Source organism: Thamnophis sirtalis, unplaced genomic scaffold (assembly GCF_051295495.1).
Source record: "Thamnophis sirtalis isolate CommonGarterSnake01/CBP01778 unplaced genomic scaffold, rThaSir2_p1.2 scaffold_6, whole genome shotgun sequence".
Lineage (NCBI taxonomy): Eukaryota > Metazoa > Chordata > Lepidosauria > Squamata > Natricidae > Thamnophis > Thamnophis sirtalis.
In genome coordinates, this window is record NW_028261386.1 from 50842772 (window position 1) to 50862819 (window position 20048).

The 20048-nt window shown below is 34.6% G+C and overlaps 2 protein-coding genes across 2 annotated transcripts in view; one reads left to right on the forward strand and one right to left on the reverse strand.

The window, feature by feature from the left end:
- Positions 1-6699, forward strand: part of DNAH14 (dynein axonemal heavy chain 14) — a 230549-nt gene extending 223850 nt beyond the window's left edge. The window contains 5 exon segments of the mRNA XM_087718645.1: positions 3128-3258; positions 4425-4573; positions 5673-5826; positions 5876-5894; positions 6386-6699. Coding sequence (XP_087574771.1) covers positions 3128-3258; positions 4425-4573; positions 5673-5826; positions 5876-5894; positions 6386-6566 — 634 coding nt within the window. The 3' untranslated portion in view covers positions 6567-6699.
- A 3723-nt stretch (positions 6700-10422) lies between these two features.
- Positions 10423-20048, reverse strand: part of LBR (lamin B receptor) — a 45041-nt gene continuing 35415 nt past the window's right edge. Inside the window, exons 7-14 of the mRNA XM_087717850.1 lie at positions 19485-19539; positions 17697-17891; positions 17451-17554; positions 16990-17115; positions 15076-15244; positions 14103-14183; positions 13850-13972; positions 10423-12738 (exon numbers count right to left, since the gene is read on the reverse strand). Of these exons, the coding sequence (XP_087573976.1) occupies positions 12578-12738; positions 13850-13972; positions 14103-14183; positions 15076-15244; positions 16990-17115; positions 17451-17554; positions 17697-17891; positions 19485-19539 (1014 nt within the window). The 3' untranslated portion in view covers positions 10423-12577. The remainder of the gene's footprint in view (positions 12739-13849; positions 13973-14102; positions 14184-15075; positions 15245-16989; positions 17116-17450; positions 17555-17696; positions 17892-19484; positions 19540-20048) is intronic.

Genomic DNA, 20048 nt, shown 5'->3' on the forward strand with positions numbered 1-20048 from the left:
AGTCATTGTAATTTTAAAACCCTCCCCCCCCACCAGCCTAATTTTGGCTGAGATGTAGACCTGGTTACAGTTCCCAGCTATTCTCATCATTATCTTTATATATTTATCTTTATACATCCTTACATGCCCCCAATTAGTGATTCTGTCTTTAAATCTCAATAGTTTCCATTGTAGATGTATTTCATGTTCCCTCTCCATTTTCCATATCTTAGATTAAATTACCCTTAGTTGTCTATAAATGGCAATCCTCGCTGTTCAATGTTAATTACAATTCCCTTATTCTATTATATAGAATAACAGCGGTAAACATCTCACTTTGTTCATCATCTTAAAAATTCTATATATGTCCATGTTTCATATATTTTAACCCATGCTTAGTTGTCCTTCTATTGTCATATTCACAACATATTCAATTCACATCTCGGTTTAATTATCATGTATAAAAGTGAATCACAAACCTCTGCTTTACATCCTCCCCATATCAATATCATATTTATCCATATTCCATGTATTTTAACCTTGTTTAATTATCTTTCCATTATTATATCCAACCAATTGGCAACTCCATTTTATTGTCATATTTAGGAATAAGACCCTTATCTTGGCTTTATATTCTCCCATATAAAAGTTTCTAGTTGTCTAATTTTTTCCTAGTAAGTCTTTTGTCCCATTTCTTTGTTCCTGTCTTCTCCCTTTTCTTTGTTTTGACACATCCACTCTCGTCAATTTTCCACAGGTACCATCAAAAGGATATTTTATATTTCTCTTTGTTGGGGCAAAACCTCCTACTTCAATTTTCCACTAACAGTCTCAAACCCTTTTGTCTGCTTTTTATTCCCTTTTGTTGGGACATCTCCTCTTTTTACAGTTTTCCCTAGACCACTGCCAAGACTAATGGAGTTTTTTGTCTGCTTTTTATTTTCCTCCATTTGTACCCCTTCGTTGACTTCCTCCCCCTTCTTCTTTAATTTCTTCTTTACATATCTGTTTCTCTGGGTTCAGAATTCTAGTGAGGCTTGATTTTAATGATTTTATTGATTTATGCATATTTTTTATAATTTCACGTAGTTCTTCAAATTCCCAGCTTTCCATGATGTCCAGTTCCAAAGTTATAGTTAGTTATACAGTTCTTATTTCAGAGTTCTGGTCCACCTTAAATTTATCTACTTCAGCTGCTGAGGGGAAGAGTGATGGGAGCCATTTAGGTCTTTTGTTCTTCCTTAATGTCCAGTTCCAAAATTGCAGTTCGTTATACAAGTCTTATTTTGAGGCTCTGGTCCACCTTAAGTTTCAACTACTGTGAGATCAGAAGAGAAGCCGAGGCCATCTTATTCTTTTGCAGAGGAAAAAAAAGGACGTAAGAAGGGGGCAGAAACCCTCGCATTTCCCAGTTCTTAACTCTGTAATAATTATTTCCCCTGTCACCTTCCGTCTCTGATCAACTACAGCTGCTCAAAACATAATAATTGGAACAAAACTTGCAAACAGCCAGATTCGGGTACATTTATCTTTTGCCTCTTGCTTTTCAAGATGCTGATTTATGGCAGTTGGTTAATTAAAACTTCCTGCACAGTCAAGGTTAGGTTATCAGTGTTTTTTTTTTCTTGATTTTTTGGAGTTGCTTCAAAGTGAAGTAAATCCTTTGGAATGTTTGGCTTGTATTTCAAATCCAAATCCAAATTTAGAGTTTATATATGAGTGGGTTGGTCACTTTTGTGCTTTCTCCTTTTCTGTCTGAATTTGTTTCTAGCAAAATAGCTTTTGGGGGGGGCTGGTGTTTCAACCTTCCCATCATCTTTCTTTCCTTCCTTTCTTTCTTTTGGAAAAATCCCGGTCTGACCATCAATATTATGTATGCTCTCAAAATTTCTTTGCCTTTATCAGGTTTGATTTATGGCTGTGAGTTAGATAAATTTTCTTACTGGTCTTTCATCTCTTCCTCACCCTCCTGTTCATTTGCTTAGACAGGATGTCAGCATCTTGTCAGCCATATACAGGCTGCCACCCTCACTCCAATTCATAAGGCAACTCTTCGAACTGCGAGGGACCTGTTGCCTCCCTCTGGGTCTCGTGAGCACTGCCCCTCTTTGCCCCCCCCTTCCAGGAGGGTTCTGATCCAAAAAAGGATTACTGGAGTAAGTTTTTCAGACAGGGTTCATGTGAGGCTCTCCAGAGCTCACATTCCCCACGTCTGTCCAGCTGGAGTTGCATTTGATTTCAAGAGAACCATTAACATGATAGTAAAATATATAAAAATTGGCATTTGCAAAATGAATTTTCTACTCATATCTGTTAGAATGTCCTACAAATTGGATGGCATTCTCAGGCATTTGGATCCTGCCTTAATATTATAGAACTGTAGATATTATCTCTCTCTCACACAACCACCCTATACAATTATATATATATCACAGTGAGAGGTGGAATGTGCAACTACAATCTTCTCTGTGGAATGAAAATCGTAACAGTTGGGCTGAGATTTTCTGATCCTTCCAGTCCAAGCTTTGAGATTATGAGCCACTTTGCAATGTAAGAATTAATTGCATATTGGTGTAGTTCAGTGGTGGGATTCAGCCGCCTCGCACCTATTTGGGAGAACCGGTTGTTAACTTTCTAAGCACTTCGGAGAACTGGTTGTTGGAAGAAATCTCATTTTGTTTTTTTACACTTTACTGGGCTAATCCTGCAAGGAAGGCAGGAAGGAAACATTCAGGTGTTGTTTTTAGCCTGATCTTTAGTGCCCTGCTTACAGAAACTGCCTCTCCAGTTAACCCTTATTGCATTGTAACAGCTAAGATGAAACTCCCATCAAAGTGAGTGATGCTGAGTTGGCCACACCCACCCAGTCACATGACCACCAAGCCACACCTACTCAGCTGGTCATTAGGGCAGAGAACCGGTTGTTAAATTATTTGAATCCCATCACTGGTGAAGGTCAGTTTATGTGAAACTGAGAACTCCATTGTGTCCCTAGAGAGCGAAAAATTGCTAGCAGAAATTATACAGTTGAATTGTATCAAAATTACTGGATTGTTTGGTTAGCTACTTAGAAATATACAGTAATACACTAATTTCATTTAGCTACTGAGAAATGTAATAGTCTTAAACTTACTAATATTTTGAACAGGTTTAATGATTTACTGATGCTTCAGAGACAAAGCAAAATACTACCTCATCTTGGTGAATATCCTGAGTTTCATGCCAGTTATCAAGGACATCCTAGCAGTTTTTGGCTTCCAGGTTTCTTTTTTCCACATGGTACATAATTTTGTAATTTATTTTATTCATAGACATTTATCAATTATCTATTTTAATTTATTAAAATGTGTGCTTCACATTCTTGAAATAGTTTGTAAGCTGTAGCTTTTATTTTATTTTATAGTTCTTGCCTAGCGACAGCTCATTCAATATCTGTTCAAAGTTACAACAATGCTAAATAAGGAGACTTACAATAAGTCCTTCAAGTTGTAGCTGCTGCAATGTCCCTGCAGCCATGTGAACATGATTTAGATACTTGGCAACTGACAAGCAATTACAATGGTCATAGCATTCCACCATAATGTGATCATCATTTGTAACTGTAACTGTTGGCTTTGGACAAGCAAAGTCAATGGGAAGATGGCAGGAAGTCACAAGTTGTCTTTACATGACATCATTATTGCTGGAACTGTCATCATAAGTTCACATGGTGACATGATTTTCCCTTTTTTTGCTTAGTTGTCTGTTTCAATTTTTATCATTAAATGAAGTATACTTGTATTTCATTAAATTATAAAGAATATCTAGACTCTAGATTGTTTAGAGCAGGGCTGTCAAACTCCTGGCCTACAGGCCAGATATGTCATGCATTGGTCTTGCCCATGCCCATTTTAGCAAGGGGGGGGGAGTCCCAATATGTCATGTGATGCTACCATTATGATGTGAGTTTGACCACTGGTCTAGAGAATCCATAGAAGATTTTCCAGTTTAAATATGTGCTTAGAAGTTTATAAATTATATCCTATGATAGATATGATAGATATGTGGAATGTTTATATGATATAAACTGGATTACAATATAATATAACCTGGATAATTATTGCTATTACTGCTTCCCTTTTTCCATATTTTTCTTGATCTCCCTCACACCCTCTTCAGTTTTTCTTGTCCACATAATTCCTGCAGATGTGTTTTGAAGTGAGAGCCAGGCGTTACAGATGAGGGAAATCTTGTATTACTTTGTAATCCTCTATATTAATAATTTAATGACTAAATAAGAAACTATTGTTTATTTATATTTCATATTTCTTCATTGAATTGGGAGTATATCAAATAGCAAATTCATTCACTCTTTGCAAAGAATAAAATTATTTTCATGTAATTAAAGAGTAAATGTAATTAATTTCTTAATAATGGTAACAAATCTGTGTATTTTGTTCTTGAAGGATTTCTTATTGCTGTGTGTCAGAATTATGCTCGGTTGAATAAAGTAACAGTGGATTCACTTACTTTTACACATAAAGTGCTTCCTTTAACTCAAGATGAAGATTTAAGCTTCAATAGAAGGGAAAACATATTAAACAAAGCTTTTGAGGTAAGAATGGGATTGAAACCAGTTTCTTTGTTCTGGTTGACTGTTGTTATGTAATCAAAATGCAGGCATCCATACGAATATCATGTATGATAGTTGTATATATGCCTAAACTCTGGCTACAGTTGAAAAACATCTAGAATATATGAAATTATCTACAAAGAAATAAGATAAAGATATTGCAAGGAAAATTATAGGCAGGTAAACTCAGATAGGAAATGGATTTAGCATACCATTTATCTAAAGCAAATCATTTTATGAAGTAATGGGTTAAATGGGTTATATGGACTTTATTTGCTTCTTTATTACTGGAATCTTTATGGCCACCTACTTAACACCCAACTAATAGGTGCAGCAAGTAAATCATCAAAAGATTTAAGTATTTCCAGGCTATCTGTACTGTAGGTCTCCTCTTTGCATCTTGTCATCTGTCCTAACCTAGGAAGCAGGTCTTTTGGGGGGCAGCACCCACCCTTTGTAATGATTCTCTTATTCACAGCCAGAATTTGATTGGTTCCCAACTCTGCCAGTTTATTAATAACCTGGTTTTTCCTTTGGGGATTTGGATCAAGAAGTGTTTGATGACCAGAAGATGTGTTTTGTTTTTATTTCTTTTATTGTTGTTTTCATTTTAACTGCCCAGACTCACTCTAATGAGTTATGGAAGTCATACAAATTGAACAAATAAATAAGCAAATAAATAAGCAAATTGCAACATAAACAAGCCCACAAGTATTTTTCCACACAAAAGGGACAGATAGTCCTCAAGCAGCAAGTATTTTCCACTTCTGTGATGATCCAATAGACTGTAATGTTAATATATATCTGTGTCCTTGAATCAGGGAAAGGGAAATGTGTCTATCCTGATTTTTTTAACTCACTTCCATGCAGTGGCAAGGGACTATGAAATGTTAAGATAGCAACTGTGTCCACGTTCCCTTTTTTGCATCACTGCATATGCCCAATTCCTGTGCAATGAGCTTAGTCAACTTCACTTTTAGCTCTCTGAAAAAGACCAGATTTTAATTGTTTAGTTAAATCTTCCCTTGTTTCAAGCAATGCACAACAATGCTGAGTAGAAAGACTATCTATCTTTTATTAGGAACATTCTCAGTATGAAACCGGAGTTAAAATTCACGGCTTGTACATAGATGGTGCATGCTGGAATCCCCATACACAGGCATTGGATGAACCTAAACTTCATAGAAGATATTATCCACTACCAGTCATCCAATTTTTACCACAAAGTGTGAGTAGTATAGTTTCACTATCTTGGTAGGACATTTTTGTATTTTGATTACCCAGGTTTAAGTAAATGTTATAAGTCACTCAGTGGTGGATTCAAACTTTTTACCAATGGTTCTGTGGGCGTGGCTTGGTAGGCAACGCAGGGGAGGGTTACTGCAAAATCCAAATTAGCTGGGACTTGGGAGGCAGAGAATAGATGGGGGTGGGACCAGTCAGAGGTGGTATTTACTGGTTCTTCAAACTAGAAGCCCTAGAATGACAATATTTTATACTATTGTTTTGTGTTTTAGAAGAATTATACTTACTACAACAGCTGCTTTTTAAAATATATTTGCGATGGGAGCATCAACTGATTTACAGGATGTTCCAAAGTTCTTGCAAAAACCTTAATTTGAATCCCAACTCTCAATGAGCTATATATTTAAGTTGTTCCTTTGTTATAACACATGCTGGTCACAGATGACCACTTTAATTTGCTTCTTTACTGATCCTAGGTGTACAACTTATTTAATATGTAGAAATTGAGATTAATATTTTAATTATTTTTTAGATTACCGTTTTCCCAAGTTTCTGTGATGAAGACCAGCTTTTATATGTATGTCCTTTATACAAGACACCTCAAAGAACAGGAATGCTGTCTTCTATGGGTGCATCTACAAATTTTGTAACTGAAATTAATCTGCCAACTCTGGTAACTCCTAGCCACTGGATAATGAGAGGAGTTGCACTGTTATGTCAACTGGATTAGGAAATATTAAAATATTATTGTTCCTTATTTGAAATGAATATTTCACTGTTTCAGTCTAGGATCAGATACAACCTAGTTTTAATTGTTTAATGTTTTAGATTAATTAATAAACTTGTTTCCCATGCAATATGTGCAAACTCGGTATTGTTGTTTTTTTGCCTTTTTTCATTTATTTAATTATTGTAAATTAATTAAAATGAGTGTATGCAGTGATCAAAGATGGTACATGGTAAATTGGCATTTTGTCTAGAAATTTTTATTTCTAAGATTGTTCTACATCCCAAATAGGTTCAATAATCCTTCCTTAAAAATAGAAATGATTGACAGCTGCAGTCCAGTGTATTTTGACAGTGCCTGGAATAATGTAAAATTTAAGCAAGGCTAAATGCAGCTGACACAAGCTGGTACGCTTGTGTTTCTGAATTAATTTCCTATGCCTAGTATTTTAATACATGAATTGGGCAAGCTTCTAGGAGTAATTTTATAACAGGACTTGTATGTTCTCAAAATTTCATACATTCCTGCTAATCCACTCCAAAAAATTAGGATTGCTATCTTTAGTACATATATTATACCTGTTCATATTAATATGAGCTAGCAGTGTGCCAACACAGTTCTAGGCTGCATAAACAGAGGAATAGAATTAAGACACGTAAAGTGTTAATATCACTTTATAATGTCTTAGTAAGGCCACACTTGGAATATTGCATCCAATTTTAGTTCCACGATGTAAAAAAAGGTGTTGAGACTCTATAAAGTGCAGAGAACAAGATGATTAGGGGACTGGAGGCTAAAACATATAAAGAACGATTGCAGGAACTGGGTATGTCTAGTCTGATGAAAAAGAGGACTAGGGCAGTGATGGCGAATCTTTTTTGGCTCCGGTTCCAGGGGGTCACACGCGGGTGTGTCATACCCAAAATGCTATGCGCGCGACTACCTACTCTTGCACGCATGCACACACGACCAGTGACTCCCTCCACTTTTGGCACATTTTTCTCGCCCTCCCCAGGCTCCTAGAAACAGCTCCCCCGCCCCTTCAGCTTCCCTGAAGGCTTCGGAGCACGAAATATGCTCCTACGGCCAAACCCGAAGTGACTTCCAGTTTGGCAGGGCTGTTTTTCGCCCTCCGGGGTCTTTAGGGAAGCTTCCTGAAGGCTCCGGAGGGCGAAAAACGGTCCTATGAGCAAACCGGAAGTCTGTTCCTGAATTTTTGGGTTGCCTGTAGGGCCGGGTTTTTTGCGCTCCAGAGTCTTCAAGGAAGCCTCTGAAGGGCGAAAAATGTCCTCAAAAGGTCGAAGTCAGTGCCTCACGTGCTCTAACAAATGGCTCCAGGACAAGAGGGTGACATGATAGGAGTGTCCAATATCTCAGGGGCTGTCACAAAGAAGAGGGAGTCAAACTATTATCCAAAGCACCTGAGGGTAGGACAGGAAGCAATTGTTGGAACTAATCAAGGAGAGAAGCAACCTAGAAAGAGAAATTTTCTGACAAGTTAGAACAATTAATCAGTGGAACAACTTGCCCCAACACTGGAAGTTTTAAAGAAGCGATTGGATAACCATTTGTCTGAAATGGTAGTTTCCTGCCTAAGCAGATGGTTGGACTAAAAGACTTCCAAGGTTACTTCCAACTCTGTTAGATTCTAAGTTCTAAATTCTAATCCTGTTTCAATCTAATCAGCCTTCACTGGCATTTTAAAAATGTGTAGCTTCAGTTTCCAAAGCTCTCAGCAGAGGTCATGCTGGCTATAGATTCTGAAGTGTTTTAAGTCTGAGGGATTTAATTTTGCTTTAGCTATTATTATAATTTGTAAATCATAATTTTACCAGTTCCTTGATATGCAATCAAGCTAATACTGTTTCTTAGCAAAAACGTAAGATTTTATTCACATCAATTATGTCCCTAATCTTTCAGGTTTCCCAACAAAGCACTATCACCACTGTAACTGAGTCCATCTTCCTTGCTGTTCTTTTTTCCTTCCACCTTTCCCAGCATTAAAACCTTCTCTATAGAGTTAGATCTTCACATAATGTATCCAGGGTAGGCTAATTTGAGCCTGGTCACCTGTAGTTGACTGAGAACTGTGGGTTGATCCATTGGTTTGTTCTTGGCTGTCCATTGTATTCTTAGGAGTCTTCTCCAACACCAAGAAAAGAATGTCATTGCTTTTTCAAGTGATTCTAGGTAATTATCCCTTAAGTTATATACCCACACCAGCAGATTTTCTCTCTTAATTCTGTGTGCTTGCAGTAACAGGATAATTGTATTGGTCCCAGGTGAGATATTGAGAAACACTAATTCCCATTCTAATGTCCTAGTCTGGCATGAATTATTTTTGGTAACTCATTATGGTTCCTGCCAAGCAGAAAATTTTCTCCTTTCCTCACAAAAAGGAATCTAAAATGTCCTTCTGTCTAGATTTCCCTGGCATTATAGACACTATCCATGACTTTGTGAATACTAGACATCTGCGAGCTTTCCATTATTTATTACCATCTAACAAATTTCTACAAGTAGATCCATCCTATTTCTTCCCCTCATTTGCAAAAAGCCTTTTTCACACCTTTTAGCTTCTCTTGTAAAAACGTATCTTTTGTGCCACTGAAGAAGGAATGCAGTATTACAACTTCAGGAATGTTAAGGGAGATTCATTACACAGTGAATCCTTTTGACAGGGAGCAGTCAACCAATACTTTTTATCACATTCAATTCTCACAACGCAGCTCTTTGGAGATGGGAGAGTTAACACTGTAGGGATGGCAAATCTGTTTTGCAATATTGGGGATTGGCTTAAACAGTTATTGTTGAATGCAAGGCTATGCATGCAACCTTGTCTCTTATATTGCTCAAACTAACTTTGATACAACTGAGTTTTGCTATTAATGAAGAATTGTGGCTCCCTCACTCCATCACATCTTTGAGATGTTCCAGTTTTTTTGTTTCAGATTTCAAAGCCATCTCTGCTCATTGTGATAACTTAAATACTAACAATTTATCTATCTCTACAATGTATGGCTACAAGAGTAATTCTAAATGCAGAGATTTTGAAACAGTGTGCTTACTATTCCAGATCTCCAGAAACATGTAATTTGGTTTTTTTCTGAAGTTTTAAAGTTTGTAAAATCAGTCTTCCTCACCTATTTCTTAACTGAGGAAAGTCTGGCCACTGGATTCTATACCCTTAAAAATGGCAGGCAAAAAATGAAGAGAGGAGGTCTTGGCAAAGTAGTTATTTCCTCTCCAAATGACCTACATCTCCCTTGAAAACTATCTTCCCATTCTGATGCAACTCTTAGCTACCCTATCACAAAAGAATGTCACTCCACAAGTCATATATCAAATTGTAGGCTTTAAGTGGCATCTTGTGAGGCACATGTCACAGAAGTATGCAAAAAATTAAGTGAAAGCAATTATTTTTATTCACTTTAACTTGACTATTATAATAACCATGCACCAGGTCATTAGAGAAATTTCACAAAGAGCCCTCCCTCCTCTATTCTTGCAAACTACACTTTTCCAACTCTTAAAAATGCAGTCTAGAAATTTTGGCAATGCAAATTACAATCAAATGCCTTTTCTTCACTAAAGTAACTGGGGACTATATGTCAAGTCTAACTAAGAAGATCATAGATTCTCCACTTCTTAAGATAAAGCAGAAAAGAGAACAGGGAATGCATTCTTAATTGATTTTAGTGAAGAGTATAAAAGGAGAAGAATATTACTATCAAGCCAGCATGAATAATATAACCAGTCTGTTGAAGATTATGCCAGTCATTTTTTGATTTAAAAAAAAGAACAGCAAATATCCATTTAATTAACAAATACATATTAGAAGCATGTCAAGAAAGCGATGCAATTTTTGGACTAATGTTTAATTATGCAAGTTATTGTTCATGAAATGAAATCTAAAAGTACATTCTAAAGTAAAAAGAAAAACAATAATGATGACAAATTGCTGTTTATTTTAATTGGAACTATACTCCTGGGGCTATAGAGTTATCTTAAAAAATCCTTTCTTCAGAAAGTGTATGTAGAATACCTGAAAATCATGGAATGTCTATACTACCTATTGCTTATAGATATCAGCCCTGTTAAAAGTGTTCAGGGCCACAACCTCCATCAAATCTAGTTAGTCTAGCCAACAGAAATATATAAAATGTAGTTCCAAAGTTCCGGAGAGTGCTTGGGGGTTGGAGCATAATCATCACAGAATCAAAAATGCCATTATCATATGTGCAATAGTTATTGCCCCCAAACCCCAAATTTAATTACTACAATCTAAATTTAAAATAGTTTTGTTCAAAACTAAAACAGTCCTTATAAATATATAAGGAATAAAGATTACCAAATGCTAAATTCCTTCTATTTCAAAACTGGGCAACTTATTAGGTTAAATAGACTGAATCCACATTTTTATAAAGGCACACAATGCCCAGCAAAAGCTAGTAGATACATAAAATATAGTAGACGGAAGGAGAAGAAAAGAGGCTCTGCTATATTGTGTAATATTTCACAGTAATTATTGCTGCACAATATTTTGAAAGTAGTATTAGCTGCATTAAAATTAAAAGCAAAAGTTATAAAGAATATGCTACATATTCATATATACAAACTATGGGTGCTTTACACAGATATTAAATGGCTACCTTTTCTGACTGCTATAAAATTATGAAATCCACGGTTTGAAAAAAATATTTCAATACCTTTGCCTTCAAACTTTATATATTAAAATAGCAATTGTTTTGTCAATTACAGGCATTTCAATAAAAACTTTAACAGTAAAATTACTATTGTTAAAGCTATGAATTTCTTATATTCTATAGCTATAGTTAAGAGATATTAATACAAAAATATAAAAAAATGCATTAGTGCTTATATAGTTGATTTTAATTTCCATTTCTTATTTAAAAGCTAATTTAAAAAGCAATCTTTTCCCTACATAACAATATAAAAAGGCAAAATAACCTACTTTGAGGTAGTAATGCCAAGTTGTAAAAGTTGAATAGTTTCCTTTTTTCATAATGCATCACCATATTTAAATGAAGTCATTAGCTCTTAAAATATTTCACAATAATACAATACTTTACATTTTTTTTAAAAAATACGCAAATGGTTATAATTTAAAAAAATCCAAACTTGAAAAACAATTCCATTTTACAGCCAAATATTGTAAAACAAACTCTTTCAATATTATAAAGGAAAGCTGCAGTGTAAAGCAATGGTTCATAGGGGAAAAAGCTTTTTTCCAGTTTGTACAATATTTCATATTTTGCACTACTTTCTATTATCACTAAATAAATCTCTAATGTTTTTTACCACTAATATTTTCAAACCTGAGATATTCCATAGAGTGGTATGGGACATTTTTATATATCCCCTTACAACTGCACTCAACATTCAACTACATGTTAAAATCTTGTCTACAACTTAAATGGAGCCTGTTTTTATGAGGCAGAAGAGTCATATTTATAACTCCGCTCTAACCTCCATCTGCCCAAATCCTCAAGGGAATCAGGAAAAATGAGTAAGAACAAATATAATTAGGAAGCTGGAACATAGTAAATGTTGCTTTTCATTGGATCTTAGTATACTGCTGTTTTATATGATGCTTTTTGACCAAGGTACTATGAATACTAAAAATACAAAATAAAATTATAAAGAAAATATTGGTAATTAAGCCCTAAATTTGGTTTTCTTTCTTACAGGACAAAAAATAAACATTACTCATAACCAGTTTATAAAGCATACAAATTACTTAATACTTTTCATGCACTATACAACTAGTTTATTATTTCTAAAAAAAAAAAGTCACTTAAAATGGCAAGTGGTTAAAAATTATAAGGCTGCATCAATTAGATGGCTGGTAAATATCTGGAAATGACCTATCAAAATGTATTTTTAAGAACATCCAGTACAATTATTATATATTCCAAGTGCAAAGGTAAGAGGTATGATGTATACACCAAAGGTTTCATTGCCGAAACTCTGTATCTTGCATCAGATGTTGCTCAATAGAAGTATGGAAATATGCGGTACGGTACACGCTGACAGTATTTTTCCCATGCCAAACCGTATTTTTTCTTACATTGGTGTTCATCACGGGCTTCTCGGTGAATAAGCAAACCAGTAAAATATATGACATAGAAATATGGTAAAATATGATTGAATCCTATAAAAAAATATAAAGTATTATTACTTTTTCCTCATCCCATTAGTCATAATATAGTTGTAAGTGCAAATATATATACAAAAATGTAATGTGAAGTATTAAAATATTTTAACTGTATTTTTTTTCTCTTGGTATTATGTTTAATAAAAATATAGGAAAGGAATATTGCCATGAAAGAAATCACATCATCTATGGTACATCTCATTTGTCAGAGTATAAGACGCTCTGAAGTATAAGACACACCTAGCTTTAGGGGAGAAAAACAAGGGGGGGGGAATCTGCCTCTGCCTCCCAGCAATTGGCCTCCTTGCAGCAAACAGCACAGATGATATATAATGTTTGTGGTTACATTTCAGACTATATTTATACAGATGCTGTTAAAATTGATGTGGCTTTCTGGAAGTATACATTATTCTCTGCTGTTTAAAGAAGATACAATAGCACTGGGCCTCTTCAGATCAAGCATTTATTTTAAAAAGCTTCTCCATTTTGTTAAGTTGTCTTGAACAATAATAAAGCAGTCTTTAAAAAATAAGTCTAATAATTTGAACATCCTATAGGCATTTATAGTTATTGACTTAACCTCCTTGCAGCAAATGGCAAACACCAAACAGCCTGCTTCAGTTTACTGATTAGAAGGGAAAAAATTGTAACTCTGCCTTCCAGCAATTTGCTCCTTGCAGCAAACAGCCGTTTCACTTTCAATTTCCATTTCAGCATGGGCCTCATAATGATCAGCTGTTTCAGGCTGCCAGGATTGCCATAGCCTATTGCCGCCGTCACAGGCACCATTTTCCCATTTTCTGCAAGCAGGTAAATTGCTGGGAGGCCAAAGGGTGGGGGCCAGTGGGTGGGCAGGGCTACATTCGGTGTATAAGAAACACCCAAATTTTCACCCTCTTTTAGGGGGGAAAAGGTGTGTCTTATCATAAAAAAAATACAGTATATTCTTTTTCTGTGAAAATTATCTTATTTCAAAGCATTTTATTATATATATAAATCTTTGGTAGTGGAAATCTTATATTACAGTCAGTAACTATCACTCCACCAACAGAATAGAGATTCAAAAGAAACAAGAAAAGTGTAAAGTAAAATTGCTTTATTAACTTACCACAAGGTAGGGACCAAGCCAGGGCCATAATGATATCACCTAAATAATTAGGATGACGCACAAAGCCCCACCAGCCAGATACAAGGAGGTTTTTTCCCGTTGCAGTAGGAATAACATTCAAATCTGTATAACAGACACACACACACATATATATATATATGCATATATATAATAGAATGCAGTAGCAACATACTTATGAATAAATAGTATGTAGACTATTGTTACAAAACCAGTAGGTCTAAACAGTACTTACAAGCAACTTTTGGATCCTTTGGATTTCTTCTAAATAAATTCTTTTGTGAGTTGGCAGCACGGAAAATGTAATAGCCAACAACTTGTGGGGAAAAAATAAGAGTACTGATTATAAGATGATTTATTATTTATTATCATTTACAACAATAGTGATAAGGGTATCATTTATACAGATGCTTATATTTTTAACTTCTATTATCACTAAATTCAGTCTTTAGCAAACCAAGATTCTTTTATTAATACATCATCAATGTCCTACACCATACCCTATCAGGTAACACAATGCACAATTCTTAACGTATACAAAAGTTAGAATTCATATTGGTTTTCCCTATATCTGGTCCCCTTTTACTGCATTTCCTTTCCTTTCCTTGTTTAGAAATATTTTGAGGATAATGGGAGCCACAGGAACTGAAAATTTCTATTGCAATTCTACATCATAAAAATGAAGTGAATAAAAAAGTATTAAAATGTAAAGATTAAAATTTGAATAATGGGATACATGCATCTTTCTATATTCTTTATTGTATTATGTCAGTAATATTCTCATTTTAGGATTGAGTATATTTCCAAGCTAATTATTATGACAAATGTCATAATACCATCACTACTAGTGATAGTATTTCACTATCAAGCTAAACAATTCTTTAAAATATAAATATTGTAATCACAGAATTTAGGGGAAAAAACCATCTAAATCAAGGGTGGACTTTTATTATTGTTTGTTGGATTATAACTTCCACAATAATTGACAGCTGACATAAGGTAGAATTTGGATACATCATCCTCTGCAAGTTCACAATTTCCTCAATCTCATAATATCTCATCTCTTGCTGACCCTTTGTATAGTATTATCATGATTATTTCATTTCTTGCTCAGTGCTGAGTAAGGAGAAATGTTCAGTTGAAATCTTTTGTGCTGCTCTATGCATTAATGCAAAATAATACATTCCTATCATTAAGTCATAACTTACTATTTAGAGTCAGGATGGCAGAAGCTGCAGGCCATGAAATCTCATTTGGATTATTCACTAAATAGAAAGCTTGTAAACTGTAGAGAAAGGGAACCCATACTAAGTCTCCAAATGCTAGCATGAATCCAAACCCTTCATTTGTGATGTCCATTGTTGTTAAAATTGCTTCCTAAAATAGTAACAAAAGAATATTCAATTACTTAGTATTTAGATAAGAAACTTTCAAAGCAGTTGCCAACCTTGCTTTGTTAAATGCATGCCCCATTACACAGCACCTTTTGCAAGGATACTTTTTTTAAGCCATTGAGAAATGCCGATGAATTCTGAGTTCACACATCTCTAAATAAATACATTTATTTATAGTTCCCATTTAGTTGGTTATTACTGCCTTCCCTAAAAAAATCTGTCTCTGCTACAATGTACTGTCTGTGTCTAAGGCAAAACAACTTTTTGATCATGTAACTTTTAAAAGATAAAATATTATAGCCTTTTCTTGTAGATTCAATTCTAATAGTGAACTCAAAAAGACAGTGTAGAAATTTGAGGCAAAATTGGGCTAATTAGCAAATAAAAGGGATAAATTTCCAAACTGCAGTAAATTTCAATTATTTTTGAGATGTCTGGAAAGTAAAGTTTTTAAACTTCCTAAGCAAAGATGGTCAGCAATTGGGGAGCTTTCCAATGACGAATGCAAGTCCCTAAAAGGGAAGAGTAGAAAATCCTTTTAAATGCTTCTGGGTTATGAAGGCGATAAAAGGTAAAATGGTTAACATTATTAATGTTTAATATTAATAGTAAACTCCTATTCCGATCACTGTTTTCACAAATATGACTCCAAAATGATGCTGTTGAAATTCAGCCACTCTGCTTAATTAACCTGGTTTGGGCATCAGTATGCATATGTCAGGGTGAGAATGGATTAACTCATAAAGGCCTGTGTTCTCATTCACAATTGTTTAAAATAATAAAACAACAACCCCAAACAGAAACAAACCTTTCCCTCCTTAAAACAAAAACCTTGCTGTCATCATTCATTTGCCTATGAATTTCAGCAATGCAATCTCAAAACTCCTATAATAACTAGTAATGGAACAATGATGGACTGCATATGGTCTCTGAGTTGCCCATCCCTGTCTAATGAACAGGAAACATCCTCAGTGCTTTCTGGGTGCCACAGAAACCTACCTCCAAGTGAAATTATTGTACATGACATGTACAATAGAAATAACTGGGAGTAATTCTTAAAGCAGCATGCCTTGCAGTTTGGAAAAAAAAAGTGTTTCATCTATGCTCTGACTTCTTGTGAAATATTTTCTCTGAACTCATTGCATAAGTCTAACATAATTTTTAAACTGAATTCCCAACACTTGAATATATTCATCACTTTTTTTTAGGTACTAAATTATGGCCACCTTGCCAAAGACTTTGCCCAATTTGCTTCATCTAGTTCAAAATGAAGCTCTATAAGGCTTTATAAAGAACAGCAAATATACAAAATATGGATAAGTGCATACTAATTCTTCAAGGTTTAAATTATAGTAAAACTCGGTGTCACTTGATTTTCACCAATTTTTTACTTCCTTTTACCCTTCAAATCCATTTGTTGGACTTAGGGTACCTATGGACTAGATTATGAATCAAGTTGTAGAAGGAAGAAGAAATTACCATCCCTTCTCTGTTAATTTATATGGAGTAGCAGTTAAATGGTTGTACTACAATAAGGAAGATGAAATTTAAGCCCAGGCTCATCTATGGAAGTTTGCTGAAAGATTCTACATCAATCACTATCTACTTAACAAGCTTGCATACAGTATCTTCTTGAGATTTTGGAGGAAAGATATACAGGATAAACCTTACAACCACAGTTCTAAAAATTAACAATAATTCATTCAAGAACTATCAATTGCTAGTTACCTCATGCCAAAGAGAATCCACCACATAGATGAGCTGGAAACTATTAACAAGTATCATTGACAGAGAGGGCATGTTCCGATCTTGCACTTTCATCTCAGTGAAAAGCATGGCCAAGTTAATAACAGTCTTTGGAAAAATTAAATTACATGTTACTCACTTTTATCCTTAAAAGTCTACAATGAGCTAATTCAGCCAATATCATCTAATGTAAACTGAATATTTCAAATGGTACCCTCCTCTTTACAGAAAACAATTCAATTATATCTTAGTACAATATTATGTATTACATGCCCATTTGTAGTTAGCTTATCTAGGAAAATTTCCAAATTTATATATTTTTATCCTTGTTGCAGCTATAATGCTGCATGATAATATATTTTCTACTACTTTGCCATTTCTTCCTTATCTCATTTTTATTTTACTTAATATTGTGGAATGTGCAACAAGAGATTAATACTCACCCAACCAATTAGCCCTGGTCGTAACTCGCAAAAGTATTTCAGATCAAAATTTCCAATGCGAGGATTTAATTCACGTCCCATAAAAAAATCATAAAAGATATTCCCTACAAATAAGAATATATGCATGGTTCCTATGAATTTTCTGTTGATATCCCCACAATAGATTATAAAACAACAAAGGAATGACATAAATAATTGGGGTTATTCTATTCTGAAATATTATTTTCCAATATTATTTTCACTTACCAGAATTTCCTCCATGGGATAATTCATGCTCAGGTGCTTTCAGAGAACGGGCATAGAGATAAATGCTCAACAAAAAACTAAAAATTGTAGCACAAATAGCAAATTGCAGGAAGTGGTCATATAAATAATAAAACTCCATTTCAAAGTATAGAGAAATTCCAACAGCTATAGCTGTTAGGATAAAAGCGTAGATTCCTTAAAAAAGAAAAGAAAGAACAAATGAGACACACTTTTTCAAAAATAGGTACAGGTACTATGATCTAATAGCTTGCCACCAAATTTTCTACTGCAATTTTGATGTGAAGGAATCAGATCATTTCCAAAATCTGCTTGGAACTGTATGCAGTCCATTGTCCAACTGTGGCATAGTGTCATGTCTGAAATGACACAATTCTTTATAACTGGCTAGAGAAATAAGAAATGCATGGCTAGAGAAATGAGTAAACATGGTTGCTCATTCATCACAGTTCAAGCAAGATATCCAAAAGGCAATCTTATCTATCCCTGTTGTGATTATGACAACAGTAAAAGAGCAGAAACAGGGCCTGTATAAATCAAATCCCCAAATAACGGTTTGGAATAGCAATAGGACTCAACCAATTATTTCTCAGTTAAATCAGAGACAATGGATTATCATTGCAGGATGTATTGCAGCCTACCAAAAACATCCTAGACACTTCCACCACCATCAATACATATTAACATGCCCTCTGTGACTGAAGAGAGATTATTCATTCTGCAGTTGCAGGAAAAAAATAAAATATATATTTTTAAATAATTAACAGTTTGAGTACCATCCTTTAGATTTTATGAGGACAATTTATGGGTCACTAATATCAAAATAATGTGATAAATAATAAAAATAGCAACAATTTATCTATTTATTAAGCATATGACATATGATACATGGACTTGCAATATACATTTAACATTTCACCTAGATTTTTTTAAAAGCACAATAAAATATAAATGTTTAAAAGATATATATTTAGATACCAATGGGATCCCGCAGCCACACTGAGGAGAGGATACTACGCCTCATTGAGTCCCAGCATACAAAATATGAGATGCAAATTCTATTCAGGATTGTGCATTGCTCCGTGAAACTTCAAACCCTGGCACCTTTTATGTTATTTATATGTGCTATATCTGGACATTCAGTAACTCATTTGGCTTTCCATTGGAAATCAATGTCAGAGTTGTTGAGCAGAAGGTGTGCAAGTGCTAATAGCCACAATAGTTCACTTTTTAACAGTACATATAATTTATTCATTGATAAATTAAAATAAGTAAAAGAGTAAAATTATATCTGCCTGCCATCAAAAAGCAATAGAGTTGGCCACACATATTTTCATCAGGGATACCATTTCAGAATTGGGAGGTTATAACTGAAAAGGCCCATCCCTGGATAACATTTGTTATACCTCAGCATGGGAGAAAACTCAGAATAAAAGTTCTGAACATAATTTTAGATATGAAAGCACGGGAATATTCTGTAAAATATTCTGGTAGCATCTTTTCAGATGAACAAATTTTATTAAAATGCACTAACCCTTCATAAGGTATGGCTTAATTCATTTAATGTGTGGGTAATTAAATGATATAGGATTTAAATATGTTAAGATATACTGATCCTAAACAAGGCAGGTTTTTGTCATTTAATCCAAGAATGTTGAGTTGAGACCAGGAGCTCGAGAGTAAAAATTGCAATATGTAGTTGAAATACAGGTACTAATAGTATCAACATCAGATTAGTAAATTCCAAAGAAACTGTAAATACATATTTACCATTTATTCTATACTCCAGTCTAATTCCATTCCAAAGTGGTACCCCTTCTACAATCTAAAAAGAAAAATATATTTTCATCTAAAATATTCACATTTTCATAGATCATACAATAGTAAAAGAAATAATAGGATTTTTAACACTCACCCACAACCCTTACCCCCCAAACACAGTCTTGAGATATAGGTAGCAGAACTCTGAACAGCACTATGAAATCTGAGCTTTTACCAATATGAGGGTAAAACAAAAAGTAATCACAAAATAGTCCTCAACCAGTGACGTGCAGTCAGGGGAGGCAGGGCCTCACCACTGTTATCATGAAAAGGAAAAAAAATTAAAGGAAAAAGGCTGAGGTAGTTGCTACCAGTCACAGTGGATGACTCTGCTTAGTGCTTAACTGTTTAAAAAAGCCTCTAAAAAAGTGTCCTCTATAGGAAGAGGCGGGAGAACGACATGGCTCATCTATCTTTATGATCACTCGAACAGAGTTTAGCAAGGATTAAAAGCCAAAAAAATCCTTATGTAGATGAGGCATGTCGTTCTCTTGCCTCCTCCTGTAGAGGGCT